The following is a 27,697-nucleotide window of genomic DNA, read 5'->3' as shown; positions in this document are numbered from 1 at the left end:
TGTACATTTCAAATATGCTTCCAGGACTATCAAAATAGGGACTTAATGGGCAACAAAAAGGTGCATTTTCCAAATCGCTCCTAGTAACATCAAGCCTTGGAAATCAACCACTTCGAGCAGGCAGAAGTCTCTAACAGCCAATGAAAGCTAATGAAAGGTGGATATAATGTAGATAAGAAATACATTTTTTCTGAAGAAGCTCAAAAATAAAAATAACTATGGAGAGGAAGACTGACTAGGCAAGTGACAGATCACCTTGATCTAAGCCTTATTACATGATTTCCATATTGCAAAATACTTTTTCCAATAAGCTTAAGGTTCCCATTTAATCTTCAGTATTTCCTATTTCTTGTAAATCTTGTAAATATTTTTACTATTGCACTACAGTAAGCTTTAAGAATAGGAGTATTTCAGTGAGAGGTCCAATTCTTTAGGCAGAAATATTCAAGCCCTATCTCACTTAAGGTCTAGCACAGAAGTACTAAAATACAGGTCTACAGAGAGGCAAAATTAATTATCTTTTTTCCTTATTGTTTTCTCTAATTCAAAAGTATATTCGGGGGGGGGGGGGTGGGTGTTCTATGCAGTTTCATACCTTTTAAATTGCTTTTTCACAGAAAGACAAGACTAATTTAGCAAAATAAGAGAATAGTACAGTAACTTGCAATTAAATAAAAACAGAGCTTTAACAAGCAATCTTGTCTGCCTGACTTCAAATACAATACCTGAATTTTTTTATGCTGCACTGATATCTTACCTGTAAGATGCAGAACACTCTTGATATCTACACAAGTAAGGAATACCATATATTGCTAACAGAAGCAGCATTAACATCTTCGGAGCAGCCTTCTCCTTTTCAGAGATTCATTCCATTCCCTCCTACTATTTGTGCCTTTAATAATTCTGCCACGAATTTCTGAAATGTATTTTAGAAGTGCCTTCAGGTAAGATATGTCCTTCCCTTTAGGCTAGTTTCACAACTGCTTAAGTTGAACTAGGTCAGTCCTGCCACAATTCTGTCTTTAGCCCTCTTACTTGTTCCAGCATTGGCACTTGATTGATCCTGTGTTAAACCAGCTCAGAAGCTAAGCTAGCAGAAGTTATTTGCTTTAAAAAAAAGAAGTTCATTGGGCCAGCTTAAATCCACCAACACTCACAGACCTGCCTTCTTGGAAATCACACTGAAATCCCTGAATCATCATCCTGCCATCATCTCTTTCCTTATTCACCTGACGGAGAACAAAATACAGAGAACAAAACCCCAAAAATCCAGCCATGCAGGAGTATGCTGTCCTGGCCAACCAGCACATCAGGCAGACGGAAGACTCACTGTGAAGCCAACTCCTCCACTTCAAAGGAGAATTTTTAAACTTCCCCGGTTGTTACAGCTGATAAATGCCTTCAGCACCAGCCAGACCACACCTTTACAGCTTTTGAACATTTGCTCAGCCCTCCTTCCACTACATCCCACAACATCTCAAGTTTCAGTTCCATTCCAGAAACTTGGCATAAGTTCACGCACACAGAGGGGGACTATTTTTACCCTCACTTTTCTCTCACTGTTTTGTTCCCTGCCTCCCCATGTTTAAAAGTGTTTTGTTTTAAACTGGACCATAAAGCTGTGAATATGGGACGCCTTCTTCTGTCTTACAAAGTCTTACAGTACTACAGCACTACAAGTACCTGACTCTGACAGAAGCTTTTAGGGGCAAGAATATGGGAGCTAAGTGACAGGACCCAAATGAGAACTACTGGAAATCAATTCCTAAGCAAAGAAAGTAAACTTCTATTTGATTCTTCAATTCAGTAACAATAAGACATATCTAAACTGAGCTTTTAAGGTATTACATACATTTCATACTGTATACCACGTGACTGACACCACCATGTAATGTTTCATAAAGTATTAAAACAAAGTAATTTTTGTAGGTCAACACACACTAAAAAGTGTATGTATTTTGTTCCCACGGTAAAACTAACACACAAATGCTATTCCTACATACACTGTATCTACAAAATAAATGCAAGATGCAAAATACTCTGAGTGCTACAATTGTCACTTACAGTTCTTGCGAACAGATTTTTGATTCTTTATGTACTGGTGAAGTGTGTTTAAATGTTTTTTTCCTGCTTTTGCAGTTCATATATTAAAAGACTTCTTAATTCAGAACAAAATATAAGTTGCATAATCAGGATTAGAAAATTATCTTGATGAAACAGGGCTTTGATATATTGTAGCCTTGCTGTAAATCCATTGTCCCTAGCCAACAACACACACAATGGCAACAGAAGAAATGCAGAGAAACAAACTGTTCCTCTGAAAATTAAGTTTTGTGTGTTTCCCCCCACACCCTAGTAATTAAATTTCAATAGTTAAATTCCATTCACCTGCAAAACAGGCTTCTGAAAGTGAATTACCATGGCACTGACTTCAAGGCCTGAGGAATGAGCTCTTCTGCTCTTCATGAAAGCTGCAAGCCCCAGAGGAGTCCAGAGAAAAAGCTGAACACTTGTATTTCTGCTGTTAGGGACTCCACCAAGCAAAGCCAACTGCGAAGATGTCAGTCTAACCCGCTGAACCAACCTCCAAAGTAGGGACACTAGAGTTAATAGTGGAGGACAAGGAATCACAGCAGAAGACTTAATGGCTTCTCAAGAAAAAAAAAAAGAGGGAAAAAAAGGAAAAAAACCAACACCTTTAAAGGACATTTTTTCCAGGCTCCAAGCCTTCACAACAAAGCTGTCTGGCCAGGTTAGGAGGCTAGAAATCACAGATTAGACTCTTAGAAGTTATTCCAATCCTTGCAGAGCAGCAGAAAGAGAGGCAGCGACTCACCAGAAACTCCCTTGTCACCCAGTGCTACATTGAGCGCCCCTGAGTGAAGCAAGGTCTCCAGCTCAAAGAAAAATCTGACAAAGCAGCTCTGCAGAACACCATTTCTATTATTCTGTTAGTCCTCAGGTGTAAACATGTTGTATAGTAGATAAAACTACAATGAGTTTCATTATTATACAAGTACCCCCTATCAGACAGAAAGAGTAGATTTGGCAGTTTCAATCATAAGACCTTAGAAATACAGTGAAAATGAGGTAGAGCTGAAGCTGAGCATATGTTTGAATGGACCCACAAAGTTGTTGAATTTGAGCATTTTGATGGACAACAGGGCAATTCAACAGAATAACACAATATTCTGCTGCAAAAACAGTCTTTACAAGAAGGGTAGATGCCCTGGGACTGCACTGTAATTGCATCTAAGTACAGCTTACATTTCCCTGGTTTGATTAAAAAGCCTCAATTTACACACAGTTTTAATTAAATTATATATTTGTGCAACAAAATAAATATATTTGTACAATAACAGACACACAGCCAGCTAACTTACAAATATAATACCCATTTTCTTTGGTGCAGCTTTTTCAAACATCACAGTGATTGTAAAGTGAAGCCCTTAAAGTTAAAAGGGCCCCAGTTACACTGTCAATGGCAATATTAAGATTATTAAAATTATCTTAACTCATGCATTTGCTTGTATGAATACAGTCTCTAACCATTTTGTCCAACAGGAACTGCAGCCTTTTCAGTTGAGAAAAGGAACAGTACCTCTTAGATGAGCAGTTAATTTAGTATTTCACTGTCCTCAAGAAGGCATTGTTGAGAATATACTGAAGAAGTCACTGACAAGAGTACTCTTCAAACTCAACTCTCAAAATCTTCATGGAGGTTAACAACAAAAAAGCCCACAAGAAAGGTTTTTACACGCAAAAGTCTTTCACAGCATGGAGTCTAAAGGTATCTTTCCCCACCCCACCCCTAAATATGGACCTAAAGATAGATGAACAAATTAAGATACAATGCATATTCTAGCTCAGGATGCTTGACTTCCTCATTTTTAGGATCTGATTTTAGTTCTTAGCCTTACATAGCATTCAGAAAGCTTCAAAAGACTTCAAAAGTAGATCTGGGACAAGCAGATCAGCATATAGAATGTCTACTCCCGAGCCCTCATCAAAGCCATCTTTGCTTGGCCCTCACTCTCCCCAAACCATTAGTTCACATACAGTCTCTCCCTGCCCAGGTGCTTTCAGAATCCCATCAATTATCTACCCTGAAGCACACACACAGTACATCTTCTATTTAAAGAACAAAAATAAAAGTTTCCAAAATAGTGTCAACAAAAATATTTTCTGGCTAAGAAAATTTAAACAGGTCAAAAATACAGCATGTAATATTTTGGTTCCAAATTTTCAAAGCAACTGCACAATGCCAGACAAATGCAAACCCAATCTTCACTTCTTCAGGATCTGAGTAAGACCTGTGGATTTTAATAAAAGCTATCAACTTAAGCTGAAGATACCACTTTGGTCAGGCCTCCAACAGACAAGGTACATCTGTAATTTGTAGTTTCCTTGGAAAGGTAAGCGTTCATGCGTTTCATGCCAGAGCTATTACTGCTGCAGGCACTGTGCAGAAATGGAGATAGATCTTGATGAAGGCAACAGAGTTCATTATATAGTCCTTGTTACTGTAATACCCAAATGGCTATGTTTGTTACTTCAATGTAAAGAAAATTCATACTATTTTCAAAACTAACTACCAGAACTCTATAGAGGAGGGCACCTAGGACACTATTATTTGGAATCAGCTGCAGTTGTCAGACACCATTCCAAGATTTTTTGTAAATATAAAATTCCTAATATTCTGCAAGTGATAAGGAAGAACAGCCCGAACGCCAAACCAATCTATATTAATTGTCACTAAGAAAGATCTAAGAGACAGAAGTTCCTTAGGAACGTGTTTTCCAAACATAGACCCAAAACCACATTTACTCCATTGCCAACAGATCCATTGACAGCTTCATGTAGATCAGATCTGTACCAGATAAATACCACTCCACCCTGACTTAGCAAACAGAATCCTGGATAGCTGACAGGTTCACAAAAGAGCTAAAAGGAGTTTTACAAGTTGGTGGGATCAAAGCAAAGGAACTGAAAATCAACAGTAGTTAGCCCAAACTTAAACAAAACTATTTCCAGAGACCTCCAAAACACCAGTTCTTCTTAAACAGATTATATACCGAAGTATATTACAAAGCCATAGACAGTCATACAATAAATATGCCTACTTCAGACAAGGCAAGATACACAGCAGTTGAATCTTGTGAGCTCAGTCTTCAGAGTACTGTTCTGTTCTTCAAACCAGACTGGCCCTACCAGCAAAACCTTTGGGGTAGAACCATCATTTATTTAAATATTTTTCAGTGACTAACACGGCAAGAATTCAGGCATCTAAATGTTTAAAGTTATGTACATTGATACATCTGAGTATCTTACCGATGCCTTTGAAACAACCACACATTATTCCTAAGGCGTGTATAAAGTACATGGCATCTAGTCAGGCCACAGCTCTAAAAGCAGCAATACAAAATTATCACTTGGCTGTTAATCATTTGGAAAACATTGCACCAAGTAATTTAGAGGCTGATGTAGTCCTAATCAGAGGCATTCTTAAGAGAAGTCTAGACAGGCAGGTTTGTGAGCTGACTGTATGTCATGATGAACTTCAGCAACACAGTGATCTGAAATCTTTCACTCTCCAAAGTTAAGACCTAACATAAAGCTCTGTGAAAACTACCGGATGTCATTGTGGAATCCTAAGCAGCAATACAAAATATTGAGCTTTATGTCTGGGGGAGGTCGGGAAGAAGGCAGAGGGAATCAATTATTTATAAATGCATGGTAACTGTGGTTCTTTGAAATGCTGTGGTCAGTGCGAATCCCAGCATGGATTCCTCTACCCTGTCTGTGGAAGGTCAGGTGGTGGAGTTTTTGTTCCAAAAAGTAACATCCACCAGAAGTACATGACCATGGGTTTATTCAGACTCTTGTGCTGAGCTAAGAGGCAGTACAGCTCAGACTACTCCTTGGTCCCTTCAGCCCAAAGGACTTCAAAAGCAGAGAAGCTTCATGGGAGCTGACAGAGATCCTACAGAACACCATTTGTACCAGCCCAGCAGTCCTGAACATGAGGATGTCCTTATGTAGTTTCATAATGCTCAGAGGCTAAACTCCTTGACAATATGTAGGGTCTCAGCCTGTTGATAAAGCATCTGTTTCAGCAACTTCTTGAAGGTCCAAAAGAGCTTCCCTCTTTGAGGCTGCATTACCAAACCGAGCCTAGGTCCTGGAGAACTGCAACCTTCTTGTCTACTGTCAAAGAACACGATAGTCACACTGGAAGAGACAACCTTAAACAGAAACATGCTATGTGTATGCTAAATAGGTGATTCACTGTTGTAAGACATGCCATAAAATAACCACATGACCTACTTAATGCCAGTAAAAATAATTATTACCTGTATGTCCCAGAACTCAGCCACAGGCAGATGGGACTTTCCTGATCTCAAGTGCATCACAGCTGCTACAACCCAAGATGATGCAAAAGACCTTGCCTGATGAACATGCAAGAATATATCCAGAGGTAATTATCAATAATAGCTTTCTAAACAGCAAACTTGCTTTTTTATTGTCACTCTATTTGTTAAAGTTTTCTCAAGTCTACAATATGAAAAAGGTCCCTTATTCAGCAACAGAAAGCAGAAGAAATAGAACATATTCTTCCACAACTCCCAAACAGCACAGCAAGGCCATTTCTATTGAAATAAGTTCCTGTAAGGAAGTGTCTTGGAAAAGGGATAAAATAAGGAATTGAGTCAGAAGGAGGGAAAGAAGGATATGGAGACAGAGTAGCAAAGGTCATCAATACTAGGTATCTACTATCCAAAATCTAAACTTAACTAGAACTATTCAATAATACTTACTGTGTGCAAACATTTTAATGCACTGAAAAAACAGACCCAATTCTAAATAAATTAAAGCAGAAGAAAATAAGCAGGCTATAAACCAAGAATATACTTCTCATCCTTGCTGGCAGTGAGAGGAGGCAAAGAGTTTTCCTGCCTTTTCATAAGGGATCATGGCAGACCCAACAATGTATCAGTCCCCAAGAGAGACAAAATGAAGAAAAAAACAAAAAGAAAAGGAAAAAAAAAAAAAAAGAGAGAGAGAAGTTTGATCTAGTGTGTAGCTCAGACAGGATCTCCATGAAACCTGTACAATGTATACCCTAAGACATGGAGCTAAATGGAAAGATGAGCACAGATCACCAGAGACATGACTGCCGAAGGCTTACAGCTAGGTACCTGAAGGCGTTTTTGAACACAAGGCATAGAACATCAATCTATAACAGTTACCTTTCTTATAACTATAGGGTTTTTTTACTTCATAGATGCCTACTGATAAAGAAATGGCCCACTGTCACAAGTGGAAATCGATAATTTCTCAGACCCTTTTATGTAAGTCATAAGAGAAGGCAACACTATATATCAATGGAGCCATTGGTTGCCATAACTACCATCAAATATACAGCAAACATCAATGCAAAAGCCTGTTTAATGAAATTCTTAACCTGGCTTTTTGCCTTTCAGGATATGCAACCCTTGATGGAGATATTATTCTCTTTGTACTGTAATGCAGCACTAAAACATCTGCTTCCCACATGATTAATTTAACAAATAAGTCAACACACTGTGAGGCACACTCAGAAACAGGACACGGGGGAATGAAATAGCCAAAGCGTAGAAGCTCTCTAGTATATCAGGTTATTGTCTACAGACTTAAAGGGGAATCATAACAAGACAGCCACAGAAACAAGACAATACTTGTCAGCAACATGTTACTAACTAGTTATATTCTTAATATAACCACATGGCATAGTGCTTCCTTTAAGCTTATTCTACAAAGTTTCATTGTAACACAAAATTATCTACCAACCAAAAAATACTTCAGTCTGAATCTTCCCCTGTCCACCTGCATGGGTTTTTTTTCCTCCAACAGATGAACTTGCCTGCTAAACTATGAGCATATGTCTACTATAAATGCTTCAGAACTGAAGATTTTGCCTTCTTCAGAACATTATTAATTATCTCTGATGGAGCTGCAAAATTTCATTTGCCCATGGCTCAATACCATGTGGGAGATGCCTACAAACTATTTTCACCTAGTGACATATCACTGGATCTTAGAATCTATTAAATCTTGCCACAGCTAGAGTTTGTAATATTTTGACAAGCAGCTACATTTACAAACTTGAACATTTTCTAAAGTCTAAATTACATTCTAGAATATCAGACCAAGTAGAATTAACTTAACCATCAAAAACACTGAAATTTGCATGAGAATCAAAAGGTTCACAAATGTGACTTGATTTTTCTGAAACAAATGAGAATTACACAAGGTACTTAAAGCAAATCAGCATCCATCTAATATGTGATACTCCAGCTTCCTGGCATCAGAAATGAAAAATTAACACTCAGTTATCTCTAAAAAGTAAATTATAGATTTAATTAGTAATAAAAGATTAACACACACTTCCTTACACCACCGACAAAACCCATCTCTAGATTTACATTAGCCACCTTAAAGGAAATGAAAAGATATTCCAGATGGTATGCTGGAGAAATTTCCTTTATAGCAGATAAGTTAACTAAGACTTCATCAGAAGTATTTTTTGAGATGTATCAAATCAAAAAACTCTGAACATGATAAGCCAGATAACAAGAACCAACAAAACCAAAATACTGTTACTTACAATGTTCGTATACAGTTTCTACACAAAATTTTATCTGAGCGGGCAGATGGTAGATAAAGTTCGTAAGTAGGCTCCACATTTGATTCCCTTACTATTAATAGAAGCCTAGCCTGCAGTGGCCAAGGTTATATTAGGCTAGACACACTCCAATTTCCTGAATCTACCATGAGGGCCTCCTAACTTTAACATGTAAAGCATTATCTTTGTAATTGTGCAATTGATTTGTATAGACAAATCAGTTTATCTAAACATGCTGCATTGAAGCAATGCAAGTCAATAGGTAGAAATGCATGTGTTTGCACACATCAATGTTTTCACATTGGTTTAAGCTTAACTTACTTTGTCTTGCACAGCAAACAGTTTCTAGTTCACTTAATTGCGCTGGCTTAACATCAGTTCTTTATATAAGCAGGAGTGACCTTATGTTGAGTGCAGACACCCATGTACTGTCATGTATTGTCCTCCGGTGTGTCCACAAGGACTGGAAAATCTACTGCTCAACTCAAAGAGCATTGTTTCTGAACAGATACTATGGAATTGTTTATCTAGAATGATCAAACCTCCTGAAGGGCCCTACCTCATGCCCAAGACAATTTACTCTCAAATTCCACCATTAAAAGTAACAAGTAGGGAAAATATAACAGAAATGAGGAAAATATTCATACTCCCTCAGGGTTTGCATCTGGTTTACACTGCAAATTTAACAGCATTTTTTATTTCTTCTTTATCAAATCAGCTTTCCTCAAGAAGAAAACCGTAAAATAGAAGACAATTGTGAACATTATAAACTCCAGGATGAGAGGAGTATCAGAAGTCATTTTAATATTCACCTAAAGTAGTTCAATTTGTCTGTGCTCTATTAAAATCCTACCACTAAGAGGAGCCCTATATCTATCCCACACTGAGCACTGGAAGAAGGGACATTAAATTTTTTTTCTTCCTTCTCAGGATCGAGGGGAGCTGTTACTTCGGTGATACTGAGGAAAGCAGAACCACCAGAAGTTGAACAAGAACTGACAAAGAAAGAATCACTTCAAGAGTAGCCCCTTGAAACCACTGAAGATCAATGAAAACAAAAGGAGGAAAAATACTCTTCCATTGGAGGGGGCCTACCAATGAGAAAATATTCCACCAAAAAGAACAAAGAAATTACGAGGGAAGACAGTAAGAGAAACAAAGGAAAAAAACATAAGAAGAAACAAAAAACCAGAAGCCACAGTCAAGACAACAACCTCCAAGCAACAGGAAAAAACAGGATTAGTGAAATCTCTAAGCAGAAATGCAGAAGGAGAGGGAATCTTAAGATGCAGAGTGAGCGATGCAGTATTATATGATGTAAATGTTAAAAACATGAAAAGAACCAAGGAAAATGCATTACTATTTCTATATATGTTCCAAGTGGTTTCTGCTAGGTAAACCACAAGTCAGGATTTATTAGAAAGAGGTGGGACGGCTCTTAGGAGACCATGTCATCCCACTCAGGCTAAGCCAAGCAAGATTGAGACTATTCTAGAAAGCTAATCAGAAGGAGGCCTCACTCAAGCACTCCAAACTGTCTTCTGGTGAAGTCTCCAGCTCTCTGGTGAATGAACAGGAACACAGGGAGCTCCAAAGACACCTCGCTATGAAACGTGAAGTTTACTGGCTAGGTATCACCTCCACCCAACAGCTGGTCAATGGATCACTTCTACTGGTGAGTACAAAGGGAACAAAGGCAGGTATAGTGAGGTACCACATGCCTCTTCACCTGACCAAGTGCTCAAGTCTTGCCTCCAGTAGGTCTGCATCCTTACAGGATATAAAGACTTCCGATTTCTACAGAACCCTGCCCTGTTGTATCCATCCAAGAGTTACTGAATCCTGTGATTTACAGCTGAGAATAGCAAAAACAGAAGGCAAGATGAAGTGCAGACTGGAAGAACACGCAAAAATGGCTCCCTCTTACTCAATCTGTTCGCTTCGGTATATTTGCTCACGCAAAGTCCAAGAGTATTTGGACACACTTCGCGGTTAGCTGCGCTCGGCCAAGGCAGCCAGCTGGAAGCTGACAGGTACTGCCGGCCATGCACTCCGCCTCACCAGCTTCCCTAAGGGCCGGCACTGGGTGCAAGGGCAACGCGATCTGCAAACGAGCGTCCTAAAAACCGGCACAGGCGCACCGACAAAGAAGGAAGCCACCTCGCCGGACCCCCGCCGGGGCTGGCGGCCGCGAAGGCGGGGCCGACCCCCGGCTCAGCCCGGCCCTGCCGCCGTTTCCAGAGAGCGGCCCCGCAGCCAGGGCGGGAGGCCGGCGACCCGCAGGGCAGCAGGTGCCCCGCCGGCCCGGCCCCCCTCCCCCGGCGCGCAGGGAGGCGCCGGGCTGCGCCGCGGACACACCTCTGCCGCCCAGCGCGGGGGCCGCCCCCGCCGGCAGGTGCCCGCCCGCCCCGCCGAGGCCGCCCGGCGCTCACCCGGCTTCCCGCATGACGTTGCTGTCGCCGCAATCGCAGGCGCCCCCCGCCTGGCTCCGGAACATGTTGTAGTCGTGCCCGGCGTGCTCGCCCTGGTGGAAGCACTCGGCGCACAGGCTCATGCAGGGTGAGATCCCGCACGTCCGGCACCGGTAGGCCACGAAGTTGGCCGTCCACACCAGGCCGCACAGCGTGGCCGGGTCGTAGGCCCGCACGGCTTGCACGAAGCTGTCCCAGGGCTCCCCGCCCGACAGCAGGCAGCGGCACCACTCCAGCGCCTCGGCCGCCGCCTCGCCGCCGCCGCCGCCCGGGCCCGCCGCCGGGGCCAGCACTCGCTCTAGCAGCGCCCGCAGCTCCGCCGCCGCCGCCGCGCCGCTTTCGCCGCCCAGCACCGTCTTCAGCCGCGCCGCCGTCTCCCGCTTATCCCGGCCGCTGGCGCCGGCCCCCGCCATGATGGGAAACTGAGGAGCCGTTACGGCTGCGCCGGGCTCCCGGCTCTGGGGCTCCCCCCGCCGCCCTCTCTCCTCTCCCAGCGGCGCCTCCCTCTCGCGATAGCCGCGGCACCGGCGCCCTCCCCGCCGCCCGCTCGCTCCTCCTGACACTGCCTCTCCCCTCCCCTGACATTACCCCTCCTCTTCCTCTGCCCTCCCCGCCGGCCGCGGCGCCCCGGCAGCGCGCAGGTGCGCGGCCCGCGCCGCCCCCTCGCAAAATGTCGCCGCCCGCGCGCCTCAAAGGTCTTGTCAGGACGGGGGCGCGGGGAGCGGCCTGGAGGGGCCCACCGGGCCGGGCCGCGCCGGCGGCCGAGTTTTCTTTGTTACCGAGCCGCTCCTCGAGCGAAGCGGCTGCCGGGATAACGCCGCCCCGCCCGGGCCCCGTCGGGCTGAGGCGGCGGCTCTGAGGTCAGAGGTACCTGCGCGGGGGGCGCGGGAGGCACCTCGGAGACTTCGGGCCCGCGGCTGCGCGCTCGCTGCCATTGGCAGCCCCGCTTGGGGCGGCAGCGCGGCGCCCCGCTGGCAGCTCCTGCGCCTGGGCGGCCACGGGCCCGCCGGGCTCGCCGCAGTGTCCGGGCGGCCTGAGGCACTGGGGCGCGTCCGCACGCTCCCTCCAGGGGAGAGCGTGTTTGGATGTGAATTACCGTAGCTTGCATGCTGACCAGCACTTGTACAGCTCGACAGGTAGATTTTCACCTGTGTAATGGAAAGCCTTAGAAGAAAAAAACATCTGTCCCTAAGCGACAGTAACCTTATGTGACAGCAGCAACCCCCCAGGTGCCCAAGGCAGGGCTTGGCCGCTGGTGCTCTGCGGCTGCCCACCTGCTGCCGACCTGCCTGCCGGTTCCTTAAGGGCGGGGAATATCGGGCACAGGCTGCAGTAGGGCTCCCTCCAGGATCAGAGGAAGGAAAACACAAGCCAGTAGATCTGTTCCTTTTCTCTCAGTGACGGTTCTTCCCACCGGACAGGTAGCAGCCCGTTTCCTGGCTTTCCGTCCCTAATGGCGCTCAACAGTGCTGGGGGACGTGCCTGGGAGACCGGGCTTTTGCAGGTGCGTAACAGCGGTAGCACATAAGACTGCAATAAAACGTACCACGTTGATGATACGCGACAGTCGGAGCTAACATCTGCTAATTAAAAACCGGGGAACGTCGGTTGCACCTCCCTCCCGTAGGCCCCGCTCGGGCGGCAGGGGCGGCTACCCGTGGCCTGCGGCAGGGGCCGGGCGGCGCGGCGGAAGTGCAAGGCGGCGCCCCCCGCATCGGCCCGGCCCGGCGCCTCAGCCCGCCCCGCTGGGGCTGCGGTGAGCGGAGGCGGCGCACAGGGCGGCGGCGCAGCTGCGTGCGAGTCAGCGGCTTTGCGGCCGCGGCGGGGGTCCTGCTGGGCGAGCGGCCGGTGCGGTTGGTAGCTGTGCCGGGGCCTCGGTTCCTGCTCCGCTTAGGCCTGGACGCGTCTGCCGCCGGCGGACTGGGGCCTGTCGGTAGGAGCGGAGCCCCGGGCCGAGGCGGGCGCGGGGCCGGTGGGCGCCCAGGCGGGGGCGGGAGCCGGCCGCTGGCGGTGCGTGGGGGCCGGGGCTACCGCGGGCCGGGGGGGCCTGGCGAGCGGCGGCGCCGCGCTCCGCCCCCTCCCTCACAGGCGCGGCGGCCCTGGGAGCGGCTGCGGGGGGCACCGGGGAGGTGCTGAGGAGTACAGTGGCGGTTTAAGCATAAAATAATTAAAGATAATACGTAGCTTATTTATATAGTTGTAACCGATCACATTTTAATGTAATTTCCCTTAGTGAAGCTATAAACATGAAGAAATTGAAGCTCAAAGAACTGGAAAGCTGTCTTCAACAAGTTGATACTTTTGAAAGCCCAAAACTACTCCTTGAGCAGTATCCAACAAGCCCTCATATCGCAGGTAGCGGTTAACTACAGCACCATTCTCTTTTTTGCTAGTTCTTCAGCAGCACTTTGAAACAAAATAAAAAATTTTAAAAGTGTTTCTACTGTATTGTCTCCTTTGAGGTCTTTCCACTAAAGTAGTTGAGAAATACCCAGCAGAAAAGTAATTAATTATATTTTAATGATCTGTTAGCTTCTTTTCATTGGAAGGATACTGTTAACGTGCAATCCAAAAATCAAGTAAATTGATTTAAAAGATAATGTTGTGATAGAAACATCTTAATCTGTAAATAAGAAAGCTGAAATGGACTTATTTCATGATACAGAGAAAATAAAGTCTATATACAGACACTCATTGATACCCTAATTATGATTTTTTTCCCCAGTATTTTACTTAGTTTTATTGGTTTTCCTCAAAAAAACTTAGAGGTGTACTTTTCCCCCAAAAAATGCGAACAGCTCTATGTGTAACCTCCCCATCAAAGATGTAGAGCTCTGCAACTCACCAAAATGCTTTTGACTTGTTTTCACGTATAAATGAAAGAGAATTACAGGCAGTGAGAACATCAGCTCAATTTTGCATGACAAAAAAAGCTTTAGTCCAGAGTTTTCTGAAAGCAGAGGTAGCTTGTCTTGATTAATTGGATGCATATTTGATATTATTGACCTGTGGTTTGTTGTTTTTTTTCCCCAGCACGTATGCTTTATACAATTCACAATACGTTTGATGATATTGAAAACAAAACAATTGCAGATTTAGGATGTGGTTGTGGCATGCTCAGCATTGGTAGTGCAATGTTAGGAGCAGGGTAAGTACTTGATACTAAGTGCTGATTGTGTTTTTTTTCTGGCACAGAAGAGTAGAAAATGAGATTATAATATAGTAATGCTGAACTAAACTAATTTTAGGTATCTGTGCATAATTAGGCTATTTAATATGTTTAGACAGTCAGTAACTATTCCAATAGTGGAAGAGGTGGACAGTTGCCATGAATTTGGAAGTCATGTTTGCTTTGTCGTGAAGCACAAAATGAATACATGAAACTTCCTTCACAAACTTTAAAAGGATATTTGAGAAAGGGCAATGGAGCTACTTGCATTTTTGTCAGCACTGAATTTATAGTGTATGCTTGTTAGGTTTCTGAGATAAAGTTGTGTGCACAGATCCCTTTCAAAACTTTAGTATTTAAACACTGTTTTGGTTTGCAGAACACTAATATGTGACACCTTTTTTTTTTTTCTTAATAGATTGTGTGTGGGGTTTGACATTGATGCAGATGCACTGCAAATATTTAATAGCAATATTGAAGACTTTGAGCTCACGAATGTCAACATGGTTCAGTGTGATGTCTGTTCTTTTTCTGACGCCATGTCAGAGACTTTTGACACAGTTATTATGAACCCTCCGTTTGGTACCAAGCATAATAAAGGTTGGTAATTCTGAAAGTCGGTTAGAAATTACTAGAAATGAAATAGCAAGGGCAACACTTTCAAAGAAGCATCTCCCTTCCTTATTACCATTACCTAGAGTTTTGTTGATCTGGAATCAGTTTCCTAAGTACAGATTAACAACTTTAACATTGTAATTAACAGTCACTGGGTCTGAAAGAAACAGTACTAGCTATTTCATATCCCTATCATTTTTTGCTTTTACTAAAAGCAATTGGGTGAGTTTTAGAAATACTGTCTGTACCTTAATGTATTCAGTGCCGTCTCAAATAGCTGTGACTCCAGAGAAGCATGAAGCAGATCTTTAAATCCTCTAGTTTAAGCTTGCATTTGACAATTCTAATTATTTCATCATTCCTTTAGGAATGGATATGATTTTTCTGAAAACTGCTTTACAAATGGCAAAAACAGCTGTATATTCCCTTCACAAAACTTCAACGCGGCAGGTAAGTTCTTCATTTTAGTAGGGCAAGCACTAACCAGGCAATGAAATAGCTGGCATTTAATGATGTTGTCTATAGCTTCACTGATTTGTTCACACCTTTGTGTGGTATGAAACTTGGCTTGGGTTTATACTAATCATGTCGAATAACCATGATCTCGCATACATCAAGATAAATATTTTATCTAATGTTTCAACTTGAAAAACAAAAGCACAGGAGACTTTCTTAAATAAGTACAGGGGTTTATAAGATGGTATAGAAACTAGCTCTTCAATTTACCTTTATCTAATATTGTAGCACATTCAAAAGAAAGCAGACGAATGGGAAGTGAAGATGGAAGTCATAGCAGGTAAGATTAATTTATTGTTAAAAACCAAAGCATCTCTTTGGGGGCTAACCAGTCTTAACAGCCTGAGATAAATGTGTGATTTAATATTGAAAATGACAGCCTTTATTTAAGCAGCCATTTTGGCTTTGGTTGGGTTGTTTAGATATATACCTTGCTACCTGGCTAAAATACAAGCAGGCATTTAATAAAGCTCTGATCTGTGCAGAATTAGAACTGGATTTCTTCCAGGACTAGTTTTTGCCTTCAAGCAGAAGCTGCCTACCTTCCTGCTTCACAAAGAAATTGTTGCTGAATAACAAAAGCAACACGCAGGTCAGCCCTCACACAAAAAAAAATCCTGTACTTATAGTGACAGTTCAAGTATCCTCCCAATTCTTAACTATCACCAGGTGGATAGTGCTGGATGGACATATGCATACATTCATGCAACATGGAAGTTGCACAAGTGCTTGAAACACAACTGCATTTAAGCCATCCACATACTGTCTGATGTGGTTGGCCTAAATGTTCACTTAATCTAGTCCAGAGGTCAAGACAGTTATCTAGTCAGAGGGCAACAGAAGAAATAGAACGTGGGTGTAATGTAAGTTAATTGACTTAATAATCATTCTAGTGTAACAAGGATTCTTTGTACTGTTTGCAGAACTTAAATATGACTTACCAGCATCATACAAGTTCCATAAGAAGAAATCAGTAAGTATAAAACCTAACTTAACTGAGAAAATGCTCTGTCTTGTACTAGGCAGGTAAATAAATTCTACTTAAGAAAATTTAAGTTTCAGGGCAATATGTACTGGATGGGGAATGCTCACAGCACTTGAGACAAGTTCATTACGATGGCATCAAGTTCCATTGCTGTTACTACATTTTGTAATTGAATAGGGAAAAGAAGCATTGTAATACGAAGCAGACATTACAACTAGATGCGAAAAAGCAGCAGGTAGCCCTGACTCAGCTTTTAGTAATTATTTGCTTGATCCTGTCTGCAACTGGAACTTAAGACTGAATAAATAATGAAGGCCAGAGTAACTAGGATTTCACAGCTGCAGCATTATTTCAGTGTTCTGAAACCATCTTAGAGGGGGCAGGAAGAAGCTGTGCATTTCAACGCACAACAGAAGATCCAGACAGGATGCTAGAGTACAGAAGCTTAAGCCTACAGCCAAGTTCCTGGATGCTGAATGCTGACCCAGAAAACATCTATCCCTTTGCCACAGGGGAAGTAGAGAATCCTGCAGTAGACTGAGCAAGACTGGAGTAGCAAAGATTAGAAGTTTTATCCAGCTGTACCTATTCTCTTGGTGTCTTGAACTTAAATGAAGTCTGTGCTTCAGCTTTACTACTTCACAGTTACAGCTTTATATTACATTAACATCCAGGCTTCAGCAGTAAGCAGTTTTAAGTCCTGAATTTATTTGAAGCTGCTATTTAACATAACCGCAAGATTACAAAGTCCAGAACCTTTTACATTTGAATGAGGTGCCAGAGAAGTTGAGAGGATCTGACAGTATAAACAAAACTATAAATATAAAAGAGTTTTCCAGGGTGGTATGTTAAGAGTAAGCATGCTTAAACAGAAAAACTGTAACCCAACAATATGAAGCTTTCCTCTCATTGTAGGTTGACATTGAAGTGGATTTCATTAGATTTTCTGCCAAGAAACTTCTGAACTGAAGCATGACTTTAAAACCTATTGAAAATGGAACAATAAAAACGATCTGGTTTTATTTTTGTATTACTGATCTCCATCTCCATTTTCTGTTTTCAGTTGTTTTGGTGCAGGCTCCTCTTTTTCCATTTCCTCTAGTGGTCTCTTCTTGGGACTTGCTGGTTCTGCAAGATCGAATATGTAGTTATTTACAGTAAAGGAAAGCATTTCAGTATTACCTGAAAGCTTCTGAAAAAACCAAACCCTTCCTACCATGTAAGTTCAAGGATGAGTCCTAGTTTATTCCCAGCCACTGCTGTGCTAGAGGGTTTACTTACTACTGCGACTTAAAGCTTTTATATGTTCTAAAATACTAAATCTTAAGAGCTTCTTCCCTGTATAATGTCACAGCAGGAGAGCAGGTAAGAAGATGAAGAGAAATAATCTAACAGGAGTAGGTTTCACTGGGTTTTGTTTAAGGAAGTACTGTTATCTAATGAACAGAAGCTTAGCTCTTCATCTTCTCCAAACTAAATACCAATATGTAAAACTATTTGTTTTCTCATACCCTCAAGTGGAAAGAAAAAAAAAAAAATCACCACTCAAGAGACTGGGTCTGTATAGTTGTATAACGTTGCCAACAACCAGCATCTTTCAATGCAGAATGCTTTGAACAGCCCTGCAGTACAGCCTCAGCTATTTAGTAATGATTTTAATATGCTTTTTGGACAGCTCTGGAAGGAATCAAGTACAAGACCGTTGAAGTTACTTTAAAGATACAGACAACAGGACAGAAATACTACAGTGCAGGGCCAAATATGAAACGCTTCTAAGAAACATGAGTACTTCTGCAGAAGGTAGCACTGGGTACTAAAGAAGCTGCATCCAGTGCACAGAAGACTTACCTGTTTTACTGTCCACTTCACCACCTTCTTCTTCATTCTCAAATTTTATTTTCTTGCCCTGAAACTGTACTTTTCCTTTGTGCACACCTTGAGGTATCTTCCCCCCTCTTCCTTTTCCTTTAATTTTGCGTCCTGTGGGGATATAAGATGTCAGGAACTCTGTATCATTTGTATTTTAAACTGGCAAGCTCAAAAGAATGCTTTACAGTTAGTCAGTGTTTAGTACGTATTCACTATTTACAGTTACTTTCACACAATGCCACTTCTAGGACATTATAAATGCTTAAACCAATAAAAGTAGGACCTTTTGTTTTCTGTTTCAGCAATTCTTGCTGATCTTCCAGTATTTTTTTCAGAGCTTCTTTCTCTGCATCTCCTTCTAGCACTTCCCATGTAACATCCTTGTTTCGAAGCTGTAAGTTTCCATTATGTGCTTCTTTGGCTTTTTCCAGAGCTTCTTTTGCAATATCCTTAAATAGGATAATACCCTTAAAAAGAAGAGTGGCATTTGCATTTGAATCTTACTGCAAAAAAAATCAGCTAGAATAATGAACAACATACCCTGTTAGGTATCTTAGCAAGTTCATGGCTCCTGCATGATGTAAAATATGTGTAGACTGAAGCAAAACCCTCAGACTGTCCTAACAAACATTCACGCTCAATTTTGACTGTAGCAACTGAGAAGGCTGGAACCATTATATGTTCTTTTGAAAGAATTTAAGGGAACAATTTAATTCTTTAAATATTCTGCAATTCCCCAAGTCAAATAAATAATTTCTTATTGATTACATAACAGAATAAGCACTTAATCATTCAGTTTCAAACTTTAATACAGAGATCTTAACTGCTTAAGAGTCTACTGACCTCCTTTGCACCTCTGACAAAGTGTATCCATTTGATTTCTCCATGATTAGAAAATACATCATGGAGATCTTCTCTGCATGTTTGATCATCTAGATCACCAGAAAACTTCAGAAGACATCCTGTCTTTTCTTCCAGAGACTTCTAAATGAAATAATAATTTTTTTAAAAGTAAATTTTTGTTGAAGAGTCAAGCTTGAATATTAATTTTTTCTCCCCATCAATCCTAAAACTATAAAAACATGATAGTGATAATCTGAAGTCACCCCCCCTTAGCACCATCAGTAACCCAACCATTCTTGCTACATAGCTTACTTATGCTGATGTCCAGGTCTTGCATGCTATGTCCCACCTCCTCCTTTTTTTGTTTTATTTTCCCCTTCTTTAAATTTTCTTTGCTTACTATGACAGATTTATGTGGAAGTTAGGACTCCTTTCCCACAAGAAAGTTATACTCTTTGATTTCTACAAAACAGTTTTCTGAAGGCTGACACCTCAGGTTGAAAATCTATGTAACACTGACATAAATCCTTACTGGATCCTTTAAATACCACAGAAGAAACAGTCATTGCAATGGTGCATTCAGGATAATTTCTGAACAGGTAAACATGCCTAATAATTTAAATTCAGGATATGATCCTTTAAATAAAATTACTCTCTTGAAAGTAAGATTAAATACCATGACAAAACACAGCCTTGCTGTAAGTTAGCTGGAAAAGCTGAAATTATTTTGTGGAAAGTGCTTCCACACTCTGAATATCCCACGTTAACTTTATAAAATGTAGCTGCAGGAGCGTGTTTGTTTTGTGTGGACTGAAAAGCTGTACAAAAGCAAGCATTGCATAGTTTTCAAGTACAGAGATTTTAAAAAAACATACCATTTCAGCATCTGCTGCTTGTTTCTGTTTTTCTTCTTTTTCCCTGTAGAAAAGTTAAATTAGTTAAGAGTTGGTTCAAATGTGGTCAGGTGAACAAAACCAGGCACTTCAATTGATAATGACTTACTGTTTAGCTCTTGCTTTAGCTTCTACTTTGTTTTGTTTCCTTTCTTCATTCTTCTTTGTGCAATACTCCTCCCTTCAACAGAATATAAGCTAAGTTAATACCACTTAAAGTATTCCATTGTAATTATAAAGTAAGACCATGGTAGCCAAGAGACAGTTGATATTATCTTTTGGAGTTGAGGTGCTAGTCTCCAAAAGGCACAGCTAGCTTTTCTACCTGTACAACAGTGCAGAAACTTACACTTCTCGGGTCCAAGCCAAGTTCTTGTCTAAATCCACCCCTGACCATTATTAGTTCATACATCAGTTCAGTGGACTTACTTGAAAAGTACTATCAGCTCTGTGTCTTTGTACTTTTGGTTTGGGATCTCTGTGAACTTCTTAGCAGATTCAACACTATCAAAAACTGCAAATATTGAGCCCTGTTAAAAGGTAAAAGGCATTCAGTGTTAGAGTTATTGAACAGAATTTCAGAACAGGGCATCCCTGCCCCAGCTCTAACCGTTCACTGCAAGAGCTACCTTAAATGTTCTCTGCAACGTTCGCCTCATTTGAATGTTTTCAACTGGACCTTTATCCTCAAGCCATTCTTTGATATCATCAAGAGTTGCATCTAGTGGAAAGCCTTTCTGCAAGACAGCAACAAGCTTGGATTATATGCAACAAACTGACACTTAAAAGTTATAATGTATCTAGTCTAATTCAAGCTTTACTTAGTTTTCAAAGTCATGCAGAACAGCACAGAGCAAAGGAAGTTCACTTACAACATATACAGATCTGTTTTTAATTGCAGCCTTATACTGGTCATTTAATTCAGGAAGAGGTTTGTTTGGAGACCTTCTGATTTTAGTTTTGTCTTCATTTATTTCCATTAAACCAGTCTTGGATTTTCTTAGTGCTTCTACAATAACACTAAAATCTTTTGAAAGGCGACTTAACCTATTGAGTAAGCAGACACAGGTTATTACAAATACATAGGCAAAGCGGAAGCCAAATGTTAAAACAGCAATACAAGTTGTTCATGCAGACCAGAGACATTTGGCCCCAAACAGAGATAAGTAGCTGAAAGTTACCCTTCCACCCAGATTAGCTGTACTTTGTTTTACCTGTTGAATTTGATCATTACTTCTAAAGGCACCCAGCCATCATCTAGTTTGATCTGTTCCTTTAGGAACTTGTCTCTTGGTAGATTGTGATTGCCAAAATAGTACTGCAAAAAAGAAGGGGGAAAGAGGCAGGGAGAGAGATTTGTCTTTGAATGTTCAGTCCCAAAAAGCTTATTTTCATCTGAAAACTTCCTGCAGTGGATTGAGACATACCAAAATTCATTAGTCTGAACAATTAGAAATTCTGTAATTACTACTTCCTGCTTTAACAGGATACTTTTCCAGAAGTTAGCTGCAACATGTCGACTATAAAAAAAACACCATTGCTTCATCCAATGGGACTAATGAGGCAAAAGTAGACTACAGTTTTATTTAGGAAAGGCATGAACCTTATTCTGTCAACATAATGATTAATCAACCTGATCAAGCTCTGCCAAGTCAAAAGTCAAATTAGTTCTTATTTAAAGAATGTATAAGCAAGAATATTGTATTTGCCACACTGAGAAATCATACTGGAGGTTCTAGGTCTCAGTCAAGAAAATACTGTAAAATAAAAAAATGTTTTCACTTTAATTTACTGTGTTCTTATTTTGGTCACGTCCAGCATGAGAAAATGATTCAGTACAAGATAGGAAACTTAATCAGATTCTTTTGCTTACTAGCAGTCATGTAACTAGGGTCAAATACTTGAAGCGATAGGGTAAGCTGGAGTGCTTCCACCAATATCATTGTGCTTTAAAAAGTCAGTGCAAGTCTTAAAACAATACCTCTCCCTTTAGTATACCTCAAACTCACATTATCACAAGCCAAGTTTTGTCAGCCGTTTTTCCTCAAGCCCTGGGTTTGTTTTGGTTTGGTTTCGTTGTGGGGTTTTTTTTCATAGATAATGACTACAGCTCCATATACTAATGGGCATTCACATGCATTACTTTTGTCCTTCAGGAAAATGGGTTTGTTTTGATGTAATTTTAAATTATGTGCTCAGTCTTCCATTGTGGGGTAAGCCTCTAGAGTTAGAAATACTTAATAATACTTAAAGTAGGCCCATAAGTTTAGTTACAATTTGTAGCAGTAAATCATAATAGCAAGTTATGCAATGTGCTGATATTTTAATCAGCAGATTCCTGAGTAGGAGGATTTTTTCCACCTCAAAATTAAGTTGTATAGAATTAAAATCCACATTCCTATTTGCACAGAATAACCCTAGTGAACATAGTAATAAATTGTTTAATGATACATTCACTTGCTGTAGTATCTAAAACACTAGCAATTTAAACCTTTTCTGTTTTTAAATGGTGGTCTTACAGGTAACTCTAGACAAGAATAACTTCCAACTCAGACTACAAATACCTGCCATAGAGCTGCGACAGGCATTTTTTAGAGCTGAAGATTCAAGTCTAACTCCCTATGAAGTTCCCATTAGCCAAGTCCCTACAGATGAATGTCTCCAAAACCACATCTCAGTCCAGATCCAAAAATATAAATTGAACTTACCTCAATTTGCTGACAGATTTTGCTTTCCAAAATAGACATGTTTTCGCCATCTCCATTTTCAGCCATCTTCACCAGCTGTTTTGAAGAGAATACAGAGCAAAGGCACTATGTATTGAATTGTACTTTCTACAGACTTATATTCTTACAGTGTTGCATTTCACCGCAGCCTCATCTAAAGAAGATAACAGACAAGTTCTTCAGCAATATGTTTATGAGCTGACTTTTAAATATGACTGCAGAACTCCAACTATGAAACAACTGGAAAAAAAAACCCCAAAGTAAAATACTTCTGTTGTTAAGGCAGCATTTGGCATTCTACATTGAAGACAGGTAAAGAAACATGCTGCCACTTACTTTACAGCGTTATTTGTTATTTACCTTTTTCTAGGCAGGGATCCTCAGTTGGTACCTAACAGCAACAAACCTGAGTTTGTTCTTTAAACAAACAAACATTTGTTCTTTAAGTTAAACCCAAGGTCTGACCACTAGGCAAAACATCAGTAACAAAAATTGTTTAATGTTCCTAAGTAAGTATGATTAGAAACTTTTCTCGAGTTTCTGCCTCCTAACTAATCTTTGAAAGTTCAAGGAACTTTACTGGAGGAAGGAAAAGAAATACCAGCGTTTATCAATACATCGTAAAAATGTCTAGTTCTCTCCTTTACAAACTTGTCTTCACTGCAGTTCTGCTTGAATAATGAATCAAGCATCTTTGATAAGAGGTAAGATGTTTTAAGTTGAAAGTAACTTCTCTGAAATGGCATTAAGCATATAATCCCAGTACATCACAAACAATCACTACAGGTACTAGAAGGTTGGTAAAAAGGCAGATACTGGCCAGAAAGTTAAGGGAGATCAGAAATTTTCTATCTAGTTGCTCGCAAGATAAGCACAGAATGTGAAGAGTAATCCTTGAGGGAAAATGCAGCTTTATAAAGCTGCCAGAAATTGGTTTTAATTCAGTTTTGAACTATGAAGCACAGATATCTTCCTTCTCCCTTTGGGCACTATCACATTTGTTAAATCCAGCTACAGAAGATGAAGTAGTTTCATGGCCCTCAGTTAACCCTGTTCACAGATCAGTAATCTGTAATTACAGTGAAGACGGGTTTGCGCTCATGTCTTGCATGGTTTGAGAGGTTCAAGCATACACATTCTGCTCTTCTGCAGCTCACAGGACAGTAACATCTTTCAGAGCACCAAGCTGACTGGCAACACAGAAGCAGGGAATATTCCCCTGAGACTCCCTTGTCACAAGAAATTACGTTCATCAGTACACCTGCCTGGTAGCCCCATCTTATTTTAGTAGTTCAATTCACTGATCATTGTTCAGCCTACTGCAGTCTGCACTATACACCCATTTCCTCCTCCTCCTGATCTCAAAGCTAAGTTCCATCCTTTGACTTGCCTGTAGTTCTTTTTCATCTATGCACTTACAGTCTTAAAATTTGCATCCTGGTCTCCACTACTGGACTTGCAGCGGTACCTAACACTGTAACACTCTAGAGCATGACTTCAGTGAGTGTTAGTTGACAGCTATGTTCAGTGTGATCCTTGTCTATAAAGCACTTTACTAAAATCCAGGCCATGGAACACAAGCAGTTGCAGTTACTTCAGAGATGTCTCACATTTGCCACCCTGACTACGGGAGACTGACGGAGTTCATCACCACGTGCAGGTACCGGCCCTGTGTTAATACTCCCCTGTGACGTTGTCCCCACCACCTGCCTTGTGAGAGAAACCAATGCTCTTTCACATTATACCTAGTTTGGTGTAATTTAATGGCAGGCTATGGAGTAGTCACAGCTTTTCCCATTGGATCAACTCACTGACCACACTCCTTGTGTGCTACTCTAACACCTGGTCCAAGAGAAAGTTAACCCCCACAGAAGAAAGGGAAGAACAGTTCCATTAGATAGATTTGTCGTTGACTTGATTCAGCTTGTAGACTAAAACACTAGTGATGGAGCTGTTAATGACAGGGAGCGCAACAGGAGAAAAAATAGTAATTGGAAAAACCTTTCTCTGGGAGCAAGCAGTTGTAGTGGGTTAGGTTTGACATTAAACTATATCCTCAGCATCAAAAAAAGGTACTGAATGGCTGCCATGCAAATGTTCATATCCTCAAACCTTAGTTTGGTGATTTAACTCACACTGCAAACTCTTCTCCGGGTGTGGCAGATTTTTTTAAGCACTAGGCAACATATTTAAGTGAACCATTTTCTTATGGGTGCTTTTCACAGTATGGCTCCATTAATGTGTAAGACTATATAGTAATTTACTAAGAGATGTGAAAAACCCTGTTCTCTTGCATATTCAGGGGGAAAAAATTAATTTGTATTTTAGTCATGTACCCCATTTTAAGGAAAATGCATTAAGAGTATGTTCTGGAACTCCAGAACACAGACAATCTGCTGGTGCACAGTGAAACACAGATTGAGCTGGATAGAGGAATCTTCCCTCACCACCTTCCATTTGGTCAGCCAGTCTCAAGTACACTGTTGAACAGTGAGCTGAGTGGAGAATGTTGCTTTGTACTCCCCTGTAGCGTGAAATGCAGACCCGCCCCCAAGTAGGCCATATCTGCTTGCTCCTTCAGTGGCCTTTGCCATTTTGCGTCATACTGAATGGTGCCTGGATTTCTTAGAGCAAGTTTTCCCTTGACAGAAGTTGTTAAAATAAAACTTGGGAGCTTTTGGCTGTATGCTGCTTGAATCACCAGCAGTTCTACCCCAGTTAATAAGGTGAGGATTACACACAGGCAGCACGTCTGAGATGGTAATTACAAGAGAACCCATTTGTAAAGCAGTTGACTTCACTGTGGTTTTGTCATTTAGAGAGGACCCCCGCCTCAAACCGTCCAGGGTAGCCTGGGTCTTCTAGCCTTGCCAAAAGCCACACCAGTCTGACATATGCAAGACAGCCTTCTTTTTACAGTTGGATACCCAAGAAGCCATTAAGAAATGCTGAGATAATAGTGCTGCAAAGTATAATGAAAGAACATATGCTTTTGTCTTCACCTAGCTTCTGCCACCTAAACTCCTCCAGCCTTCTTATATCCCTGACTACCCTGTCTTTCTTGGACTTCCCCAGCTCTCACAGTGCATGGCTGTCCCAGTCTGCCTCCCTTGCGGTACCGAAATGCCCAGAACCAGCAAGTTGCTTTCCACCCACACCATACAGCTCAGCTCCACTGCTAAGAGGAAACAAAAACCTAAATCTGTTTCCTTAGCAGTATTTTCAAGGTAAAAACCAAACTGTAAAGATGCATAAAACACCATGAGACCTGGGACAACTCCTTCAGATTAAGTCTTACACCTGAAAAAGTTTTTCTAAAAAGCACCCATTCAGTTGCAAGTAACGACAAACTGAAGGCAAGACTGAGACTCAAGCTTGCCATGTGCGAAATACAGTTCAGACAGTGATCAAGCTCTAACCTATTTAGAATAAAAGCAGAAGCAGCCTTCTAATTTAAGAGAAATTCTAGTCGTGCTGCACATGCTCACTTCAGACTCTTTAGCTCAGTCATTTGGCACAAGCTAGGATTCAACTTCCAGATCGATACTTTTCAGTTACTGTGCAGCAATGAAGGCTGATAAAAAGCTAGCTCCTCTGAAGAACAGTCAGTCTGAGCAGCATGCAAAACCCTACGTACGATTTCACTATCAGTACTGTTAGCAGGCTACACCGACCTGTTCCTTCTGTGCGTCCACAGTCTGTACCAGTACCATGCAAAATGAAAACAAGTTAAAATAACACAATTATGAGATTGACATCACAAATGGAAAAGGACAGTCAAGCCCGCTAACTAGAACGATTTCCTCTCACTATGTATTAGCTACATCATCCCAAAAGAACTCTCAGGTGGATTTTCATCTCACCAGTCATTTACCACTATTACCATTACCGTAACGGCGTTTCCCCGATGCAGTACGGGAGCCGTTACTCGCACAGCACCTTGCTCAGGAGCCTGCACCAGAGCTCCGAGCCCGCAGACCAGCTGCTTCCACCGAAACAGCTTTTTATTTGAGGTGCGGATCAGCCGCCACCGCTCACTACCACAGATGCCACTTTCACGGTTGGCTTTTGAGCCGAGTCGGTGCAATATAAGGAATTTCTTATAAGGAGCACGTGGGCAACAGACGCGTCGGCCCCTGGGCCCGGCCCCGTGGCTGGGGCCGCCGCGCTGGTCCAGGCCACTTCACTACAGCTGCGGCGACACCGCGCCCCGCCGCACAGGCTCCCGCCTGGCCGCCGCTGCGCACCGGGTCGCTCCCGCGGGGCGGGGCGGGGCCGGGCGGCGGGAGCCGCACGTGCGGCAGCGGGGCTCTACCTGCAGCGCTGAGAAACCAGCGGTGCCTCACACGCGCGGGGCGCCGCAGGGCGCGTGGCCGGCGCGGGCGAAGGAGCGGCGGCGGCGGCTCAGCCCGCCCCGGCGGGGCCCCGCATCGCGCCTCCGCCCAGCCGGCGGAGCGGGGCAGCACGCGCTCCGCCACCCCGGGCACCGGCTCCCGCCCAGCCCGGCCGCCGCTCCCCCACCCGGGCCCCGCCACCCGCCCGGCAGCCCGCCCGGCCCGCCACGCCGCTCTTCATCGAGGCCCGTGGCCCAGAGGCCCAGGCCCAGGCCCAGGCCCGGCCCCGGCAGAGCACCCGAGCAGCGCCGTCCCGGGGAGCAGCCGCCCGGCGCGGGGCTGAGGCCGCCCCAAGCACAAACCTGCCGCAGCCCGGCACGCGGCCCCGCTCCGCCGCGCTCAAGGCCGCACTCGGCGCCGCGCGGCCCAGCAGCCCCCACGGGCACCGCCCACCCCTCACGTGGGCCCCGCTTCCGGGGCGGGGCGGCAGCGGTGGGCGGGGCCCCGCGGCACAGCCCCCGCGAGCGGAGGCGCTGCTGCGGACGGGAGCGTGCGGGGTCGGCGGCCGTGCTCCAGCCGCGCAGCGGCGGTGGGGGGCGGGGCTGGCGGGG

The 27,697-nt window shown here is 42.8% G+C and overlaps 3 protein-coding genes across 16 annotated transcripts in view; 1 reads left to right on the top strand and 2 right to left on the bottom strand.

The window, feature by feature from the left end:
- Positions 1 to 12,783, bottom strand: part of UBR3 (ubiquitin protein ligase E3 component n-recognin 3) — a 117,162-nt gene extending 104,379 nt beyond the window's left edge. For 7 of the 9 annotated variants that reach the window (XM_040603632.1, XM_040603636.1, XM_040603633.1 and 4 more), the window contains exon 1: positions 11,098 to 11,694. In XM_040603632.1, the coding sequence (XP_040459566.1) occupies positions 11,098 to 11,549 (452 nt within the window). In that variant the 5' untranslated portion in view covers positions 11,550 to 11,694. Of the gene's footprint in view, positions 1 to 11,097; positions 11,695 to 12,682 lie in introns of those variants that run through there. The other 2 variants (XM_040603641.1, XM_040603639.1) reach the window with 2 other exon arrangements.
- Positions 11,125 to 17,451, top strand: METTL5 (methyltransferase like 5). 5 transcript variants are annotated; one of them, XM_040603684.1, is made up of 9 exons: positions 12,137 to 12,272; positions 12,558 to 12,640; positions 13,370 to 13,491; positions 14,170 to 14,284; positions 14,724 to 14,905; positions 15,288 to 15,370; positions 15,665 to 15,716; positions 16,360 to 16,409; positions 17,337 to 17,451. In XM_040603684.1, exons 3-9 carry the CDS (start codon positions 13,383 to 13,385, stop codon positions 17,388 to 17,390), a joined length of 645 nt encoding a protein of 214 aa, XP_040459618.1. In that variant the 5' UTR covers positions 12,137 to 12,272; positions 12,558 to 12,640; positions 13,370 to 13,382; the 3' UTR covers positions 17,391 to 17,451. The 5 variants fall into 5 exon arrangements, with proteins under 5 accessions (XP_040459620.1, XP_040459618.1, XP_040459619.1 ...); XM_040603686.1 differs by lacking the exons at positions 12,137 to 12,272; positions 12,558 to 12,640 and adding an exon at positions 11,125 to 11,224; XM_040603685.1 differs by lacking the exon at positions 12,558 to 12,640.
- On the bottom strand, positions 17,110 to 27,557 carry SSB (small RNA binding exonuclease protection factor La). 2 transcript variants are annotated; one of them, XM_040603673.1, is made up of 12 exons: positions 27,449 to 27,557; positions 22,735 to 22,809; positions 21,241 to 21,344; positions 20,899 to 21,073; positions 20,656 to 20,781; positions 20,456 to 20,556; positions 20,136 to 20,207; positions 20,009 to 20,051; positions 19,134 to 19,274; positions 18,574 to 18,757; positions 18,270 to 18,401; positions 17,110 to 17,549 (listed from the first exon to the last, which is right to left on the bottom strand). In XM_040603673.1, exons 2-12 carry the CDS (start codon positions 22,798 to 22,800, stop codon positions 17,452 to 17,454), a joined length of 1,242 nt encoding a protein of 413 aa, XP_040459607.1. In that variant the 5' UTR covers positions 22,801 to 22,809; positions 27,449 to 27,557; the 3' UTR covers positions 17,110 to 17,451. The 2 variants fall into 2 exon arrangements, with proteins under 2 accessions (XP_040459607.1, XP_040459608.1); XM_040603674.1 differs by having other exon boundaries at positions 20,656 to 20,763.
- Positions 27,558 to 27,697: the final 140 nt, after the last annotated feature.

This window comes from Falco naumanni, chromosome 8 (genome assembly GCF_017639655.2).
Source record: "Falco naumanni isolate bFalNau1 chromosome 8, bFalNau1.pat, whole genome shotgun sequence".
In the NCBI taxonomy this organism is placed as follows: Eukaryota; Metazoa; Chordata; class Aves; order Falconiformes; family Falconidae; genus Falco; species Falco naumanni.
The sequence above is the reverse complement of the archived record's forward strand: the minus strand, read 5'-3'. Positions and strand labels throughout refer to the sequence as shown.